Source organism: Hylobates moloch, unplaced genomic scaffold, assembly GCF_009828535.3.
Source record: "Hylobates moloch isolate HMO894 unplaced genomic scaffold, HMol_V3 SCAFFOLD_15, whole genome shotgun sequence".
NCBI classification, from domain to species: domain Eukaryota; kingdom Metazoa; phylum Chordata; class Mammalia; order Primates; family Hylobatidae; genus Hylobates; species Hylobates moloch.
The window spans coordinates 54,419,949-54,436,257 of NW_026652290.1; the positions used below are offsets into that span (position 1 = coordinate 54,419,949).

Sequence of the window (16,309 nt, forward strand, 5' to 3'; positions counted from 1 at the left end):
TTTTTTTTTTTTTTTTTTTTTTTTTTTTTGAGACGGAGTCTCGCTCTTTCACCCAGGCTGGAGTGCAGTGGCGCGATCTCGGCTCACTGCAGGCTCCGCCCCCCAGGGTTCACGCCATTCTCCTGCCTCAGCTTCCCGCGTAGCTGGGACTACAGGCGCCCGCCACCTCGCCCGGCTAATTTTTTGTATTTTTAGTGGAGACGGGGGTTTCACCATGTTAGCCAGGATGGTCTCGCTCTCCTGAGCTCGTGATCTGCCCGCCTCGGCCTCCCAAAGTGCTGGGATTACAGGCGTGAGCCACCGCGCCCGGCCGCACACTAAGTATTTTTTGTTTTGGAAATTTTTTTGTTTGTTTGTTTTTGTTTTTAGATGGAGTTTACTCTTGTTGCCCTGGTTGGAGTGCAATGGCACCATCTTGGCTCACTGCAACCTCTGCCTACCAAGTTCAAGCAATTCTCCTGCCTCAGCCTCCCGAGCAGCTGGGATTACAGGCATGCATCACCACGCCCGTCTAATTGTGTAATTTTAGTAGAGACGAGGTTTCTTCATGTTGGTCAGGCTGGTCTTGAACTCCCAACCTCAGGTGATCTGCCTGCCTCAGCCGCCCAAAGTGCTGGGATTACAGGCGTGAGCCACCGCACCCGGCTGGAAAATAGTTATTTTTAATAAAAAATACCAACTTATGTTAGCATTTAACGGGTTTATTATAGTTATTTGTAAAAGAATTAATATGTAAACATTTAAAATGTTTATATGCTTTAATTTGTGAGATGGTTAACCACATAACAAAAATGCTTTTAAGGAATCTCAATTTTTTTTTTTTTTTTGCAACAGGGTCTCACTCTGTTGCCCAGGCTGGAGTGCAGTGGTGCAGTCATGGCTCACTGCGGCCTCATGGGCTCAAGTTATCCTCCCACGTCAGCCTCCCGAGTGGCTGTGACCACAGGCCCTCGGCACTATACCTGGCTAACTTTCGTATTTTTTGTGGAGACGAGGCTTTGCCATGTTGCCCAGGCCAGGATTGTCTATGAACTTCCGGGCTCAAGTGGTCCTTCCTCCATGACCTCCCAAAGTGCTGGGATTATAGGCATGAGCCACCACATCGATCAAACTGAGTAATTTTTAAGAGTGTAAAGGGATAAAATCAAAAAGTTTGAGAACTGCTGTTCTATAGCAAAGTGATAATGTGCATGAAAAGCCTTGGAAATGGAGCTGCCCTTAAATCCAGGCTTTCCTCTTTTGAATAATTTGATTTTGTTCTTTTGTTTTTGAGACGGAGTCTCGCTCTGTCCCCCAGGCTGATGTGCAATGGTGCGATCTGGGCTCACTGCAACCTCTGCCTTCTGGGTTCAAGCGATTCTCCCACCTCAGCCTCCCCGATAGCTGGGACTACAGGCACCTGGCACCGCGCCCAGCTAATTTTTTGTATTTTTAAGAGAGATGGGGTTTCACCTTTTGGCCAGGCTGGTCTGGAACTCCTGACCTCAAGTGATCCGCCCGCCTCAGCCTCCCAAAGTGCTGGGATTACTTACAGGTGTGAGCCACCGCGCCCGGCCTCCGTTGTCTGTTCTGGAGTTCCTGACCAGCCTGGCCAACATGGAGAAACCTCGTTTCTCCTAAAAATACAAAAATTACCCGGGCGCTGTGGTGGGTGCCTGTAGCCCCAGCTACTGGGGAGGCTGAGGCATAAGAATCACTTGAACTCAGGTGAGCTGATATCGTGCCACTGCACTCCAGCCTGGGCGACGGAGCGAAACTCTGTCTCAAAAAAAAAAAAAAAAGAAAAAGAAAGAAAGAAAGAAAAAAAGACAGCAAAACGTACAAACAAATGTGCATTAAATAGGAGAGAGGTTAAAAAAATAACATATGCCTAAAAAAAAAACCCCACAAAATTGTATTTATTGTAGTGAAAATGTTCACAATTTATTAAGGTAAAAAATAGGAAAAAAATATAAAATAATGAAAGAATAGTCTTTTCGACAAATGATGTTGGAACAACTGGATATCCATATGCAACAGAACAAATTTGGAATCTTATACCATATACAAAAATTAACATAAAATGAATCAAAGACCTAAATCCGAGGTCATGAAGATTTATATTTTTATTTTCTTCTAAGAGTTTTATAGTTCTAGTTCTTACACTATAAAACTTATAGAAGAAAACATGAGTATAAATCTTCATGACCTTAGATTAGGCAATGGTTTCTTACATATGACAATAAAAGTACAAGCAACCACAACCAAAAAACAGAAAGAAAAAAAGAAAAAATTGGTCTTCATCAAAATTAAAAACTTTTGTACTTCAAAGGACATTATTAAGAAAGTTATGACAACTCACAGAACGGGAGAAAATATTTACAAATTATATGTCTAATAAGGTTCTAGTATATAGAATATATAAAGAACTCTTACAATGCAATAATAAAAAGACAACTTAATTTTTTAAATGGGCAAAGGATTTTATTTTATTTTATTTTGTTGTTTTGAGATGGATTCTTGCTCTGTCACCCAGGCTGGAATTGTGGTAGTGTGATCTCGGCTCACTGAAACCTCCACTTCCCGAGTTCAACAATTCTCCTGCCTCAGCCTCCCGAGTAGCTGGGACCACAGGTGCACACCATGGCACCTGGCTAATTTTGTTTAATTTTTAATTTTTTAATTTTTAGTAGAGATGGGTTTTCACTATGTTGCCCAGGTTGGGGAGGATTTTAATAAATGTTTCTCCAAAGAAGATATATAAACGGCCAATAAGCAAATGGAAAGCTACTCAATTAGGGAAATGCAGGTCAAAACCACAATGAGGTGTCACTTTACACCCACTAGGATGGCTACAGTAAAAAAAAAAGTGGCCAGGTGCGGTGGCTCAAGTTTGTAATCCCAGCACTCTGGGAGACTAAGGCAGGCAGGCAAGCAGATCGTTTGAGACTAGCCTGGGCAACATGGCAAAACCTTATCTTTACTAAAAATACAAAAAATTAGCCGGGTGTGGTGCCATGTGCCTGTAGTCTCAGCTACTTGGGAGGCTGAGGTGGGATGATCACCTGAGCTCGGGAAGTTGAGGCTGCAGTGAGCAGAGGTCGCACCACTGCACTCCAGCCTGAGCGACAGGAGTGAGACCCTAACCCAAAAAAAGAAAAAAAAGAAAAAAAGTGTTGGCAAGAATGTAGAAATATTAGAACCCTCATATACTGCTGGTGGGAATGTAAAATGATAGAGCCACTGTGAAAAAAATTTGGCAGTCCTCAAAAAGTTAAACATAGAGTTACCATATAACCCAGTAATTCCACTGATAGGTATACACTCCAAAGAAATGAAAACATGTCCATACAAAACTTGTACACAAATGTTCAGTGTTCACCATAGCATTATTCATAATAGTCAGGAAGTGGAAACAATACAAATGTCCAGCAACTAATGAATGGATAAATAAAATGTCGTATGGTCATGTGATACCATATATTGTATGACCATACCACTCCTGAATATGAATATATTCAACCATTAAAAGAAAAGAAGGCTGGGTGCAGTGGCTCACGCCTGTAATCCCAGCACTTTGGGAGGCCGAGCGGGGCAGATCACGAGGTCAGGAGATCGAGACGATCCTGGTTAACACGGTGAAACCCCATCTCTACTAAAAAAAAAAAAAATACAAAAAATTAGCCGGGCATGGTGGCGGGCGCCTGTAGTCCCAGCTACTCGGGAGGCTGAGGCAGGAGAATGATGTGAACCTGGGAGGCGGAGGTTGCAGTGAGCTGAGATCGTGCCACTGCACTCCAGCCTGGGTGACAGAGCGAGACTCCGTTTCAAAAAAAAAAGAAGAAAATAAGTACTGATACATGCTACAACATGGGCGAACCTTGAAAACTTATATTAAATGAAAGCAGTCAGACGCAAAAGGCCACATATTGTATAATTCTATTTATATGAAATGTGCAGAATAAACAAATCCATAGAGCCAGAAAGTAGATTAGTGCTTGCCAGGGACTCGGGGGTGGGGACTGGAGGTGAGGGAGGATGGAAATGACTGGTAATAGGTGCAAAGGTTACTTTTTGGGGTGATGAAAATGACTGGCATGAGAGAGTGATGATGATTACACAATCTTGTGAATGTACTAAAAACCACTAAATTGTACACTTTAAAATGGTGAATTTGGCTGGGCGCAGTGGCTCACGCCTGTAACCCCAGCACTTTGGGAGGTCGAGGCGGGCAGATCACTTGAGGTCAGGAGTTTGAGACCAGCCTGGCCAACACGATGAAACCTTATCTCTTCTTTTTTTTTTTTTTTTTTTTTGAGACGGGAGTCTCGCTTTTTCAACCAGGCTAGAGTGCAGTGGCGAGATCTCGGCTCACTGCAGGCTCCGCCCCCCGGGGTTGACGCCATTCTCCTGCCTCAGCCTCCCACGTAGGTGGGACTACAGGCGCCCGCCACCTCGCCCGGCTAATTTTTTGTATTTTTTTAAGTAGAGACGAGTTTTCACCGTGTTAGCCAGGATGGTCTCGATCTCCTGACCTCGTGATCCGCCCGCCTCGGCCTCCCAAAGTGCTGGGATTACAGGCGTGAGCCACCGCGCCCGGCCCCTATCTCTTCTAAAAATACAAAAATTAGCCAGGCGGCATGGTGGGCACCTGTAATCCCAGCTACTCAGGAGGCTGAGGCAAGAGAATAACCTGAACCCAGGAGATGGAGATTGGAGTGAGCCGAGATGGCACCACTAGAGTCCAGCCTGGGTGATGGAGCGAGACTCTGTCTCAAAAAAAAAAAAAAAAAAGTATATTTATATACACACTCTCTCTCTCTCTCTATATATATATACACATATATATATATATACTGTCTCTATATATTGAAAAGTATTATATTTAAATATGCATACAACAAAGAATAGAGGATGTTAATAGCAATAAGGATTTTTATATGTGTTAGATATTAATGTATGCTCTATTTAGACATATATTGCTTTCTTTTTAATTTTTTTTTTTTTTTTGAGACAGGGTCTCTGTCACCCAGGCTGGAGTGCAGTGGCGTGGTCACGGCTCACTACAGCCTAGACCTCCTGGACTCAGGTGATCCTCCCATCTCAGCCTTCCAAGTAGCTGGGACCATAGGTGTGCACTACCAAGCCCAGCTATTTTTTTTTTTTTTTTGTATTTTTTGTAGACAGGGTTTTGGCATGTTGCCTAGGCTAGTCTCAAACTCATGGGCTCAAGCAATCTTCCCGAGCCTTGGCTTCCCAAAGTGCTGGAATTACAGGCATGAGCCACCATTTCTGGCCTTTAAATTTTTATTTACTTATTTATTTATTTATTTATTTATTTATTTATTTATTTATTAAGGTGCAGTCTCACTTCATCGCCCAGGCTGGAGTGCCGTGGTGTGGTGCAAGCCCCGCCTCCTGGGTTCAGGCCATTCTCCTGCCTCAGCCTCTGGAGTAGCTGGGACTACAGGCACCCGCCCCCACGCCCAGCTAATTTTTTATATTTTTAGTAGAGACGGGGTTTCACCGTGTTAGCCAGGATGGTCTCAATTTCCTGACCTCGTGATCCGCCAGCCTCGGCCTCCCAAAGTGCTGAGATTACAGGCGTGAGCCACCATGCTTGGTCCCTATTTTTTTAATATAATAGAGATGAGGTCTCACTATGTTGCCCAGACTGGTCTCGAACTCCTGGCCTCAACTGATCATCTCGCCTTGGCCTCCCAAAGTGCTGGGATTACAGGCATAAACCACCGTTCCTGGCCTTTACATTTTTATTTTTTTTAAACATAATAGAGACAAGGTTTCACTATGTTGCCCAGACTGGTCTGAAACTCCTGGCCTCAACTGATCCTCCTGCCTTGGCCTTCCAAAGTGTTGGGAGTATAGGTGTGAGCCACTGTGCCAGGCTTCATGTATGTTTTCTTGACTGAAAAACCGGGCAGGCTGGGCACGCTGGCTTACACCTGTAATCCTAGCACTTTGGGAGGCTGAGGCAGGTGGATTGCTTGGAGGAGTTCGAGACCACCCTGGGCAACACGGTAAAACCCTGTCTCTACTAAAAATACAAAAAAATAGCTGCTCTAGAGGTGAACCCAAGGGTGGTGATTCACTGTCCAAACTACTGGCTGGAGGGGAGTGCTTGGTGGTCATGTACATGTGTGCATGTGTGTGTGTATATTTGAGTGGGGCAAGCAAGGGGATTGGGGACTGGGGGAGACCAGCCTTCTAAACACATGATACAACTACTATGGCTATGACACAACAGGTGTTTGTCAACCTGTTCCAGCTCTTTCTGCCTTACGACTGTAGTCCCAACTACTTAGGAGGCTGAGGTGGGAGGATCGCTTAAACCCAGGAGGCGGAGGTTACAGTGAGCCTAGATCACACCACTGCACTCCAGCCTGGGCGATAGAGTGACACCCTGCCTCAAAATATAAATAAATAAATAAATAAAATTTAAAATAAATAAATAAAATAAAAATTAAAAAAATAAAAGAACAATTGGGCAATAAAAGTCATTACAGACAAGATGAAAAATGTGCAGACCATCCATTTAGAGTCACCTTACTGTGACTGAACTGCTCAGGGAATAACAATTTGGCATCTTGCACCATTTGAGTGACTAGCTGACATGATATGAGTTTGCTGACACTGAAGGATGGTAGTCTCAGTTCCCTACCAAGGCTCACTCAGCCCAGTGGCAGATGTTTGGAGGCCCAATCCACCCCTGGGAGGAGAAGGAGGGCAGCACAGTTACTATCTCCCTACTTCAGTGGACACAAGGTACAGGGGACAATCAGGGCAGCCAAGCCCTCTCCTAAAGCCCTTGCTGTGAGGGCAGGAGGGCAGGGGAAAGGAGGGGCGAGGGCTTGGGCCTGCTTTTAGGGATTAACTTCTCCTCGTGTGTAACTTTCTCTGGAGTGTCTGTCTTCTTCCCCTCTACTGTCCTTACGTCTTCCCCTCAAAGTCTAAAGTGACAGCCTATAATCCCAGCTACTTGGGAGGCTGAAGCAAGAGGATTGGTTGAGCCCAGGAGTTTGAGGCTGCAGTGAGCTGTGATCATACCATTGTCCTCCAGCCCAGGCCACAGAGTGAGAGACCCCGTCTTAAAAATAAATAAATAAATAAATAAATAAATAAGAAAAAGTCTAAAGTGACAGGCACAATAGATCAGGGATGTTCCGAGCAAATCTCACTGCAGTTCTTCCTTTCTACTTCCTCCTCAATCAAGTGCCCATGAATAGTTACCCAAAATGCCAAGCTGGGGCTTGTTGCTGCCAGTTTTTTGTCAACTTCCGCTTTTCTCTGTTAGAGTATTTACAGAAGGACTGTGTGTCAGAAGTCAGCCCTGTGGCAGGAGGCAGAAGCTGGGATGGGTGCCCACAAAGGAAGCCTTATTTTCCAAGGCAGCCAGAGAATCATGGGTCTGAACTTATCCCGTCTTCTCAGACGGAGGACTAAGACCCAGAAAGAGGGAGGAATTTGTCCAAGCTCTCCCAGTAAGCTGATGCCAGAGCCAGGACTAGAACTCAGGTCTCCCAATTCTCAGCACAGTGTGATTTTCCTTGCAGAATGTTGATGCTCAAAGAACAGGAACCCCTGAACCCCAGGGAGGTAAGGAAGAAGAGCACAGCCAGGATCAGAAGAGTGAAGAAACAGTGATGTCCCACAGGCAAGGATGCCCACACAGAATGACTTTGAGGCGACTGCCAGTTATTTTGTATGGAAGGCTGAAGGTAGTGGCAGGAGACTTGTTAGGCCTTGTGCTGGTGAGGCTGGTGGGGAACAGATGTTCAAGGGCCTGGAAAACTGTGCTGAACAGTTTGGGTTTTCTTTCGTAGACCATGGGGGTGAGGTGGGACTTGAAGGCCTTTGATCGGGGGACACATGTGTTTAGATCTGAATTTTAGGAAGGCCCCTCAGGTGGCCAGGCTAGGTGAGGTGAGCAGAGGACTTGGTAGTGGAAGACTTCTCTTGCTGTGACTGCCTATTTGTATGTCTGGCTGGGCGCTGTCTCAATGGCAGGAGGTGGCAGGCCCAGGGATGCTGGACAGTATGTGGCTCACCACTTGGGGTAGCCAAGAGTAGCAAGGGGTGAGGTGGGTTCAACTCACAAACCTGAAGCTCTTGGTAAATACTGCTTACTTTTCAGGTCACAGGGAGTAAGTAGCTGCTCTAGGGGTGAACCCAAGGGTGGTGATTCACTGTACAAACTACTGGCTGGAGGGGAGTGCGTGGTGGTCATGTACGTGTGTGCATGTGTGTGTGTCTATATTTGAGTGGGGCAAGGGAGGGGATTGGGGACTGGGGGAGACCAGCCTTCTAAACACATGATACAACTACTATGGCTATGACACAACAGGTGTTTGTCAACCTGTTCCAGCTCTTCCCAACTATGGCAGTGGCTATGGCCTAACAGCTGGAGGCAGGAACAGGGCTGTGACAACAATCAGCAACTGCATAGGGGCCTCATCAATTTCCAGTCCTCCATCCAGAAGAGGACAGGACATGCTCAAGCTGCCCCAAAGAGAAAGGACAAAGGAGAGGAATTCTGAGATGCAAGTCCCTATGGAAGAGGGGACAGAGTTAAATTCCAACAGTCCAACAGACAATGGCTAGAGCCATAGTCTTCTCTTACCTGTACCTTTAACGTTCAGCTTACTATTGGTTCCCTATTATCTCCTGTTAGTGAGATTCCTTTCAAAAACAATAAAACAGGCCGGGCGCGGTGGCTCACGCCTGTAATCCCAGCACTTTGGGAGGCCGAGGCGGGCGGATCACGAGGTCAGGAGATCGAGACCATCCTGGCTAACATGGTGAAACCCCGTCTCTACTAAAAATACAAAAAATTAGCCGGGCGTGGTGGCGGGCGCCTGTAGTCCCAGCTACTCGGGAGGCTGAGGCAGGAGAATGGCGTGAACCCGGGAGGCGGAGCTTGCAGTGAGCCGAGATTGCGCCACTGCACTCCAGCCTGGGCGACAGAGCGAGACTCCGTCTCAAAAAAAAAAAAAAAAAACAATAAAACAAAACAATCTTTTCCCGCTCAACTGCTCAACTTTATGACTTATTTCTTTTTTTTTTTTTGGAGACAGAGTCTCGCTCTTTCGCCCAGGCCGGACTGCAGTGGAGCGATCTCAGCTCACTGCAAGCTCCGCCTCCCGGGTTCACGCCCTTCTCCTGCCTCAGCCTCCCAAGTAGCTGGGACTACAGGCGCCCGCCACAGCACCCGGCTAATTTTTTGTATTTTTAGTAGAGACGGGGTTTCACCGTGTTAGCCAGGATGGTCTACGATCTCCTGACCTCGTGATCCGCCCGCCTCGGCCTCCCAAAGTGCTGGGTTTACAGGTGTGAGCCACTGCACCCGGCCAACTTTTTGACATTTCTTTTCCTCCTTTGCACCATCAAGTATTTGAGCAGTGGACACCCTTGCCTCCATTTCCTCACCCACTATGCCCTCCTCTCCTCCTGCAAACTGGTTTCCCCGCATCACTCTTCTGAAATTCTGCTCCCCAAACATACTCATTCCAGTGAAATTGTCTTCCCCAGAATTCCTTTGGTGTCTGAAAGGACTGGGGAGAAAGGGTAAAAAAACTAAGATTGGCTGGGCACGGTGGTTCATGCCTATAATCCCAGCACTTTGGGAGGCCGAGACAGGTGGATCACCTGAGGTCAGAAGTTCGAGACCAGCCTGGCCAACATGGTGAAACCCCATCTCTACTAAAAATACAAAAAATTAGCCAGGCATGGTGGTGCATGCCTGTAATTACAGCTACTCAGGAGGCTGAGGCAGGAGAATCGCTTGAACCCAGGAGGCAGAGGTTGCAGTGAGCCAAGATCATGCCACTGCACTACAGCCTGGGAGACAGAGCGAGACTCAGTCTCAACAACAACAACAAAAACTATTAAGATTTAGATTTTGGCCAGGTGCGGTGGCTCACACTTGTAATTCCAGCACTTTGGGAGGCTAAGGAGGGTGGATTGCTTGAGCCCAGGAGTTCGAGACCAGCCTGGGCAAATAGTGAGGCCTTGTTTCTACAAAAAAATACAAAAATTAGCCAGGCGTGTTGGCACATGCCTGTAGTTCCAGCTACCCAGGAGGCTGAGGTGGGAGGATCAGCTGAGTCGGGGAGGTTGAGGTTGCAGTGAGCCATGACTGTGCCACTGCACTCCAACGTGGATTACAGAGTGAGACCTTGTCTCAAAATAAATTAAATAATTTAGGCCGGGCGTGGTGGCTCACACCTGTAATCCCAGCACTTTGGGAGGCCAAGGCAGGTAGATCACCTGAGGTCGGGAGTTTGAGACCAGCCTGGCCAACATGGTGAAACCATGTCTCTACTAAAAATACAAAAATTAGCTGGGTGTAGTGGTGGGCACCTGTAATCTCAGCTACTTGGGAGGTTGAGGCAGGAGAATTGCTTGAAGTCAGGAGGCAGAGGTTGCAGTGAGCCAAGACTGTGCCATTGCACTCCAGTCTGGGCAACAGAGACTTTGTCTTAAAAATAAATAAGTAGCCGGGCGCAGTGGTTCACGCTTGTAATCCCAGCACTTTGGGAGGCCGAGGCGGGCGGATCACAAGGTCAGGAGATCGAGACCACGGTGAAACCCCGTCTCTACTAAAAATACAAAATAAAATTAGCCGGGCGTGGTGACGGGCGCCTGTAGTCCCAGCTACTTGGAGAGGCTGAGGCAGGAGAATGGCGTGAACTCGGGAGGCGGAGCTTGCAGTGAGCCGAGATTGCGCCACTGCACTCCAGCCTGGGTGACAGAGTGAGACTCCATCTCAAAAAAATAAATAAATAAATAAATAAATAAATAAGTAAATAAATAGTTTAGATTTCAATTAAAAAATTGTCTTTGATTCAGAAGAGATTTCATTTGTTTTTAAACTGGTAATACTTAACTTTTGTGTTTATAATGTATATAATATTTAGGATTCTGCTTACATATAGCTTATAAACTAGCATGAGGATTAGCAAACATAATTTATAAATAAACAAGTTATAAAGACATATACTAAAGACTTGCTATTGAAGGCCTACACTTTAAGAAAATGTCTGGAGACCACTGATTTTCAGTATGACGCTCAAAGCCTTTGTTATGGCATTCAATGCTGGTGATAATTTAGCCCTAAGTAATTTTATGGCTTCCTCCACCTCCTCTTCCTCCCTTTACCACAGATCATACTCTTTAACTATAATCAGCTACTAGACATCTTCCAAGCGCACCACAACAGCACGATGTAGTTCACAGTACTTTGCCCACAGTAGCTGCTCAATCAAATCTGTTAAATAACCTCCTTACAGCATTATTGTCACTCAGTCAGCCCTGGACTATTTCTCCTTGACTTCTCTCAAGGGCATTCTCCTGATTTCTCTCCTGCTGCTTCAACTATTCCTTCTGTCCTCACTGGCTGCCTCTTCCATATACACTTTACAAATATTTACTGAGTCCCTGTTATGTGTCAGGTATGGTGACAGGTACTAGGGTAGGCAGTGAACAAGAAAACTAGGTCCCTCAACCCAATGAAATACCCCAAAACTCCATCTCTATTCCCTTCCCCTCATTTACCTCTGTTCCTATGCAGCTTTGACTTCACCTCAGTCTTGTTTATTTCTAGCTACTTGTTGAATATTTGTCTGCATATACTTCTATCACCATGCCTGAATTCATTGCTCCCCCTCTTTACATCTTCCTCTGGCCTCCACACCCAGTTTCAATTTCTCTGCCATTGTCTAGTTCCTTTCCTTGCATTCCTATTGATACCACTTGCCAGCCTATATTAGAACCTGCTTCTTCCTTGAGGTAGTTTGCCAACTGCTATTCTTGCTTTTCATCTAAGTAGCAATTCGTCCTATGCTTTGCTGCCTAAATCATTATTTTACAAATTATTGCCAGCTTTGCCCAGTATAAGATGCAGTGGGGAGGAGGTTCAGGAAAGTTTGAGGCCTACTTTTCTTTTTTCTTTTTTGAGACAGGGTCTTGCTCTGTCGCTCAGGCTGAGTGCATTGATATGATCACAGCTCACTGCAGCCTCGACCTCCCAGGTGCAGGGCGATCCTCCCACTTCAGCCTCCCAAGTAGCTGGAACTACAGGCACACACCACACTTGTCTAATTTTTCTATTTTTTTTTTGTAGAGACGAGGTTTCACCATGTTGCCCAGGTTGGTCTCAATCTCCTGAGCTCAAGTGATCTGCCCACCTCGGCCTCCCAGTGTTGGTATTATAGGCATGAGCCACCGCACCTGGCCTAATTTTTGGTATGAAGACCTCCTTTTCATAGGGCATTCGAACTGCTTCACCCAGCGTTTCAGGGATTCTTCGAAGAATATTTGGCTTGGTGTTTTAGGATTCAAGCTTATATCCACTCTTGCCTTGATTTGGATTTGTGCTCATTGTTCCCAGAAGGCATGGTACCCACTTCTGAGTCTTCACTAGGTCCCCCTCCCTCCCCACCTGTCTTGGCCTCTCAGTCCAATTCATTTAATACACATTGCTTTGTTTCCTACCTTTTAATCATCTGTCTTCTCTGCCCAGATTTTGTGGCCAACCCTCAGCCCCCAGAAATGGGCCTTTTAGCTTTTTATAATCCAGAGTACACTGAAATTTACTGTGTTCTAAGCACTGTTCTGTTTTATATACATGCTTTCATTTTATTTTCACAAGCCCAGAAGGTGTTAATTTTAACATTTTCATTTATAGAGATTAATTTGTCCAAAGCCACAAATAGGAGACAGAACTCAAATTTGAAAGCAAGTCTAACTCCAGAATTTGGGCTCCTTTCAGTGACTGCTTGCCTAACCCTGCGTGACCACATAGTAAGCCTCAACGAATATTCACTGCGGATAATATTCCCCTCCCACAGGAACTTCTCTTTGCCATGAGTGATCTCCCATAGTGCCTGGGGTTTGAACTACCCACTTTGGCACTTACTGGTCTATTGTTTGATACGATTGTTTCTTCTTTCCCTCATCTCAGGCTCTATTTTCTCATACTATTGTTTCTAATGTTGCCTTTGCCTAGCAGTTTTTCTTCTCTCATCAGGTCCGGGATAGTCCTATTGGCTGATGTGGGCGTGAGGCTGCTAGGGCCTACACAGCGGGATCTTCCTCCTCCACTGAAGACAATCAGTGGCATTCAAATCTAAGACGCCTTTGGGGTGTTTGTTAAAAATACAGCTGATTAGTTTTGGGGTGGGACAGAGGAATCTGCATCTTTTAACACTCAGATCATTCTTAGGTTATAGTCAGTGCATCAGTCTACATTCCCGCCTTGTGAAGACTGACCCATTTAGGCAGGATTATTTCCTGGTATAGCGATTCTCTAAACATTGCACACAGCTGAAGAATTGGAAACTGGGCCTCTTTTGTTTCTGGATACACCACTTGGCAGGTGTAATAACATCCTCTGACAGGCTGCTTGCCACAGGTGCATGCTTGACACGTGCGTCTCGTTGGTACCGTCCCCTCCCCCCTTCCCACCCCTGCTGCCCAACCAAGACCCCTCTAGTCCCACCACCACCCGGCAGCTGTTGCCCCCCTCCAAGCCCCCAATCCCCCCGGCCCACTGCCCTCCCTTCCTTTCCCTCCCCCCACACCCCTTCCCCAGGCTTCTCTCACCCCGGAATATTTTTTTGTTCCTGGCTAAGTTTATCCTGTAAGGTGGGGGTGGGGGCAACTGGTTAGATGGAGACGACGCCCTGCCATTTAGAGGTCCTACTGAGTGGGCACACCTTTTCCCCTCGAGAAAACCTTGTTTCTACCAGAGAAATGGACAGAGGCCTCTCTCTGGAACTTGAACCCCTCTGACCCTGGAAACAACCCAAAGCAGGCCCAGCCTGCCATGTTCCTTTGTTGGGGCACAGAGGGAATGGAATCTTACCGATAAGGTGAGAAGAGCTTGAGAGAATACCAAGGACGGGCCCACCCTTCTCCCTCCTCCCTCCAAACACCTCAGGCTAAAAGGGGAGGGAAAAAAAAGAGCACCAACAAAGAGTTTAAGACAGCAATTCCCAGCTTTTTCAAATATGAAGCATTTTTTAACCAATCCTTTTTTTAATTCTTAAATTCTTGACATTACAGAACTAAACTGAAATTTATTAACATTCCACTCTTACATTTCTTATCGACAAACAGAAATAAAATTCATGAGCCAAAAAACCCAAAACAAAACTAAAAACAGGGAAAAGCTTATAAAACTAAATATGGATCCCAGCATTAACAGCTGAACAGATAATGTGATTTTTAAATTCTTAGCGGATGATAGTTGTGTAGAAACTGAACACTTACAAATTATTTAAAACCTGGAATCACTGACCAGAAATTACACAGTTGGATAATGGGAAAACAGCAGAAAGGGGTTACTGAGGGAACCTACACTGTTCTAGCTGCACCCCATGCCCTTCTCAGAGGAAAGCCTGGCATTGATTAGATACTGGGCCAGACTAATACTGGCAGCAGAGCCAGTGATAGTAACCTGCCTACCAGAGGAGCCTTCCACTGGGTTGGCAATTTTGATCTGGGCCCCGGACATCTGGCGGATCTCATTAATGTTGGCGCCTTGGCGCCCGATTATGCAGCCAATTAAGTTATTTGGAATGGTGAGTTCATGGGTGGTTTGAGTAGATGCATCCAAACTTGCCCAATAGCCTTTCACCTCTGGAGAGCTGGAGTCAATTCCGGCGAATCCGGTCCCGCCGTGCATCATGGCAAAGTGAGACTGTTGTCTTGCCACCTGGTTCAGCTTGGCCAGATCGAGCGGAGAAATGGTGTGTTGTCCTTGAATCGAGTAGGCATCTAGAGGTGGTCCCTCCAGGTCATGGGTGGCATGGGGGTAGCCCGCAGCGTCGCTGCACCGATCTTGGCCGCCCGCGCAGATGACTGGGGAGCTGGCCGGCATGGGCTGGTACGGAATGGTCATGACTCTCCCTTGCGGAGACTGGGAGAGCGTCTCCAGCATGACCAGGCAGATCTGCTTGACACACTCGGTGACAGACTGCGGCACGCCAGCGATGGTGATGGCCCGCTCGGTGGAGTTGGGCAGCATATCCCCCGCCACCTGGACCTGCGCCCCCGTACTCTCGCGGATCTCTTTGATCTTACACCCGCCTTTCCCAATCAGGGAGCCGCACTGGGTGGCCGGCACCACCAGCCTCAGGGTGACCGGGGGCCTGCTGGCCGCGGTGCTGTTGGTCATGGAGCTGTTGATATCTTCCTCCAGCTTGTCGATGATCATAGCGAAAGCCTTAAAGATGGCATTGGTGGGGCCGGTCAGAGTGATGATTCTCTCCGGACAATTCCCCTCCGAGATGTTGATCCGCGCGCCACTCTCCTCGCGGATCCTCTTAACCGACTCCCCTTTCTTCCCAATGATGCTTCCTACTTCCTTTCCATGCATAAGAAGCCGAATGGTGAGAGTCACATTTAGTCCACTTTCAGTCACACCGGCATCCATGGCGAGCGGCGGGCGGCGTTCGGGGCAGTTGGGCTCGTTACGTGGTCAAGTCTTTGGCGGCTGGCGGGGGGAGGGGAGGTGTAGGCCCAAAACTGCCGGCGCAAGGCGAGCGAGGGCCGCGGGAGCGAGCGGGAGCGGGCGGGAGGCCGCAGCGTAGTCGCAGGGGCGGGCGGCGGCGGCGGAGGGGGCGAGCGGGGCCGGGAGCGGCGGGCGGGCGGGTGGGCGAGGGCGCGGCGGTGGCGACTCCGGCGGCAGCCTCGGCGGTCTGGGCGGGGCGGGAAGCCCGCTTTCAACCCCGCGTACCCTCTGACCCCGGAAGTGCTTGCTGCGCAGGACCCCTTGAAAAAAAATGAGGACCCGTCTTTTTTAGGTCACAAGATTGCGCCAACCCTCACATGGTCCTTAAAAAAAAAACCTTCTGACACTGCAGTAGTGAAAATGAAGCGCACGATGGGCGGAAGCTGTGAGTCCGGCAAAGTTTTAAAATGATTACGTATTTTATTAACTCTAACGGCACTGGCGGGTGACTGAAAATACTAGTGTTGTGTATGGGGGATAGACATTATTTTCCTGCCCTACATGAGGGGCTCGTGCGCGGAACGACACGGGCAGCCAAGGCGGAAACTGCAGGCACAAGCCGGGACGCCGCGGGTTTAAAACGTGCGCGTGAGGTGACTAGAGCGCGTGCGCTAGGGTGTGGGGGGCTGGGGGGGCAGCCGCCGTCTTCCGGGGGGGAGGGGCGGCAAGGCGAGGCCTGCGGAGCGGGTGCGCGCGGGCGGGCACGTGGGGCCCTTTCGTCTCGGGCGTCGGGCGCCCTGCATCGACCCCACCCCGGCTCCTGCTCCCTGGCAGCGGCCGGTGGGCAGAAAGACCGAA

At 47.6% G+C, this 16,309-nt stretch overlaps 1 protein-coding gene across 1 annotated transcript; it reads right to left on the minus strand.

Annotated features, from left to right (window-relative positions):
- Positions 1–14,014: 14,014 nt before the first annotated feature.
- PCBP1 (poly(rC) binding protein 1) lies at positions 14,015–15,701 on the minus strand. Its single transcript, XM_032178048.2, has one exon. It carries the CDS (start codon positions 15,431–15,433, stop codon positions 14,363–14,365), a length of 1,071 nt encoding a protein of 356 aa, XP_032033939.1. The 5' UTR covers positions 15,434–15,701; the 3' UTR covers positions 14,015–14,362.
- Positions 15,702–16,309: the final 608 nt, after the last annotated feature.

Coding starts and splice junctions, on each gene's coding strand:
- PCBP1 (XM_032178048.2), bottom strand. CDS start 15,433: ATGGATGCCGGTGTGACTGAAAGTGGACTAAATGTGACTCTCACCATT.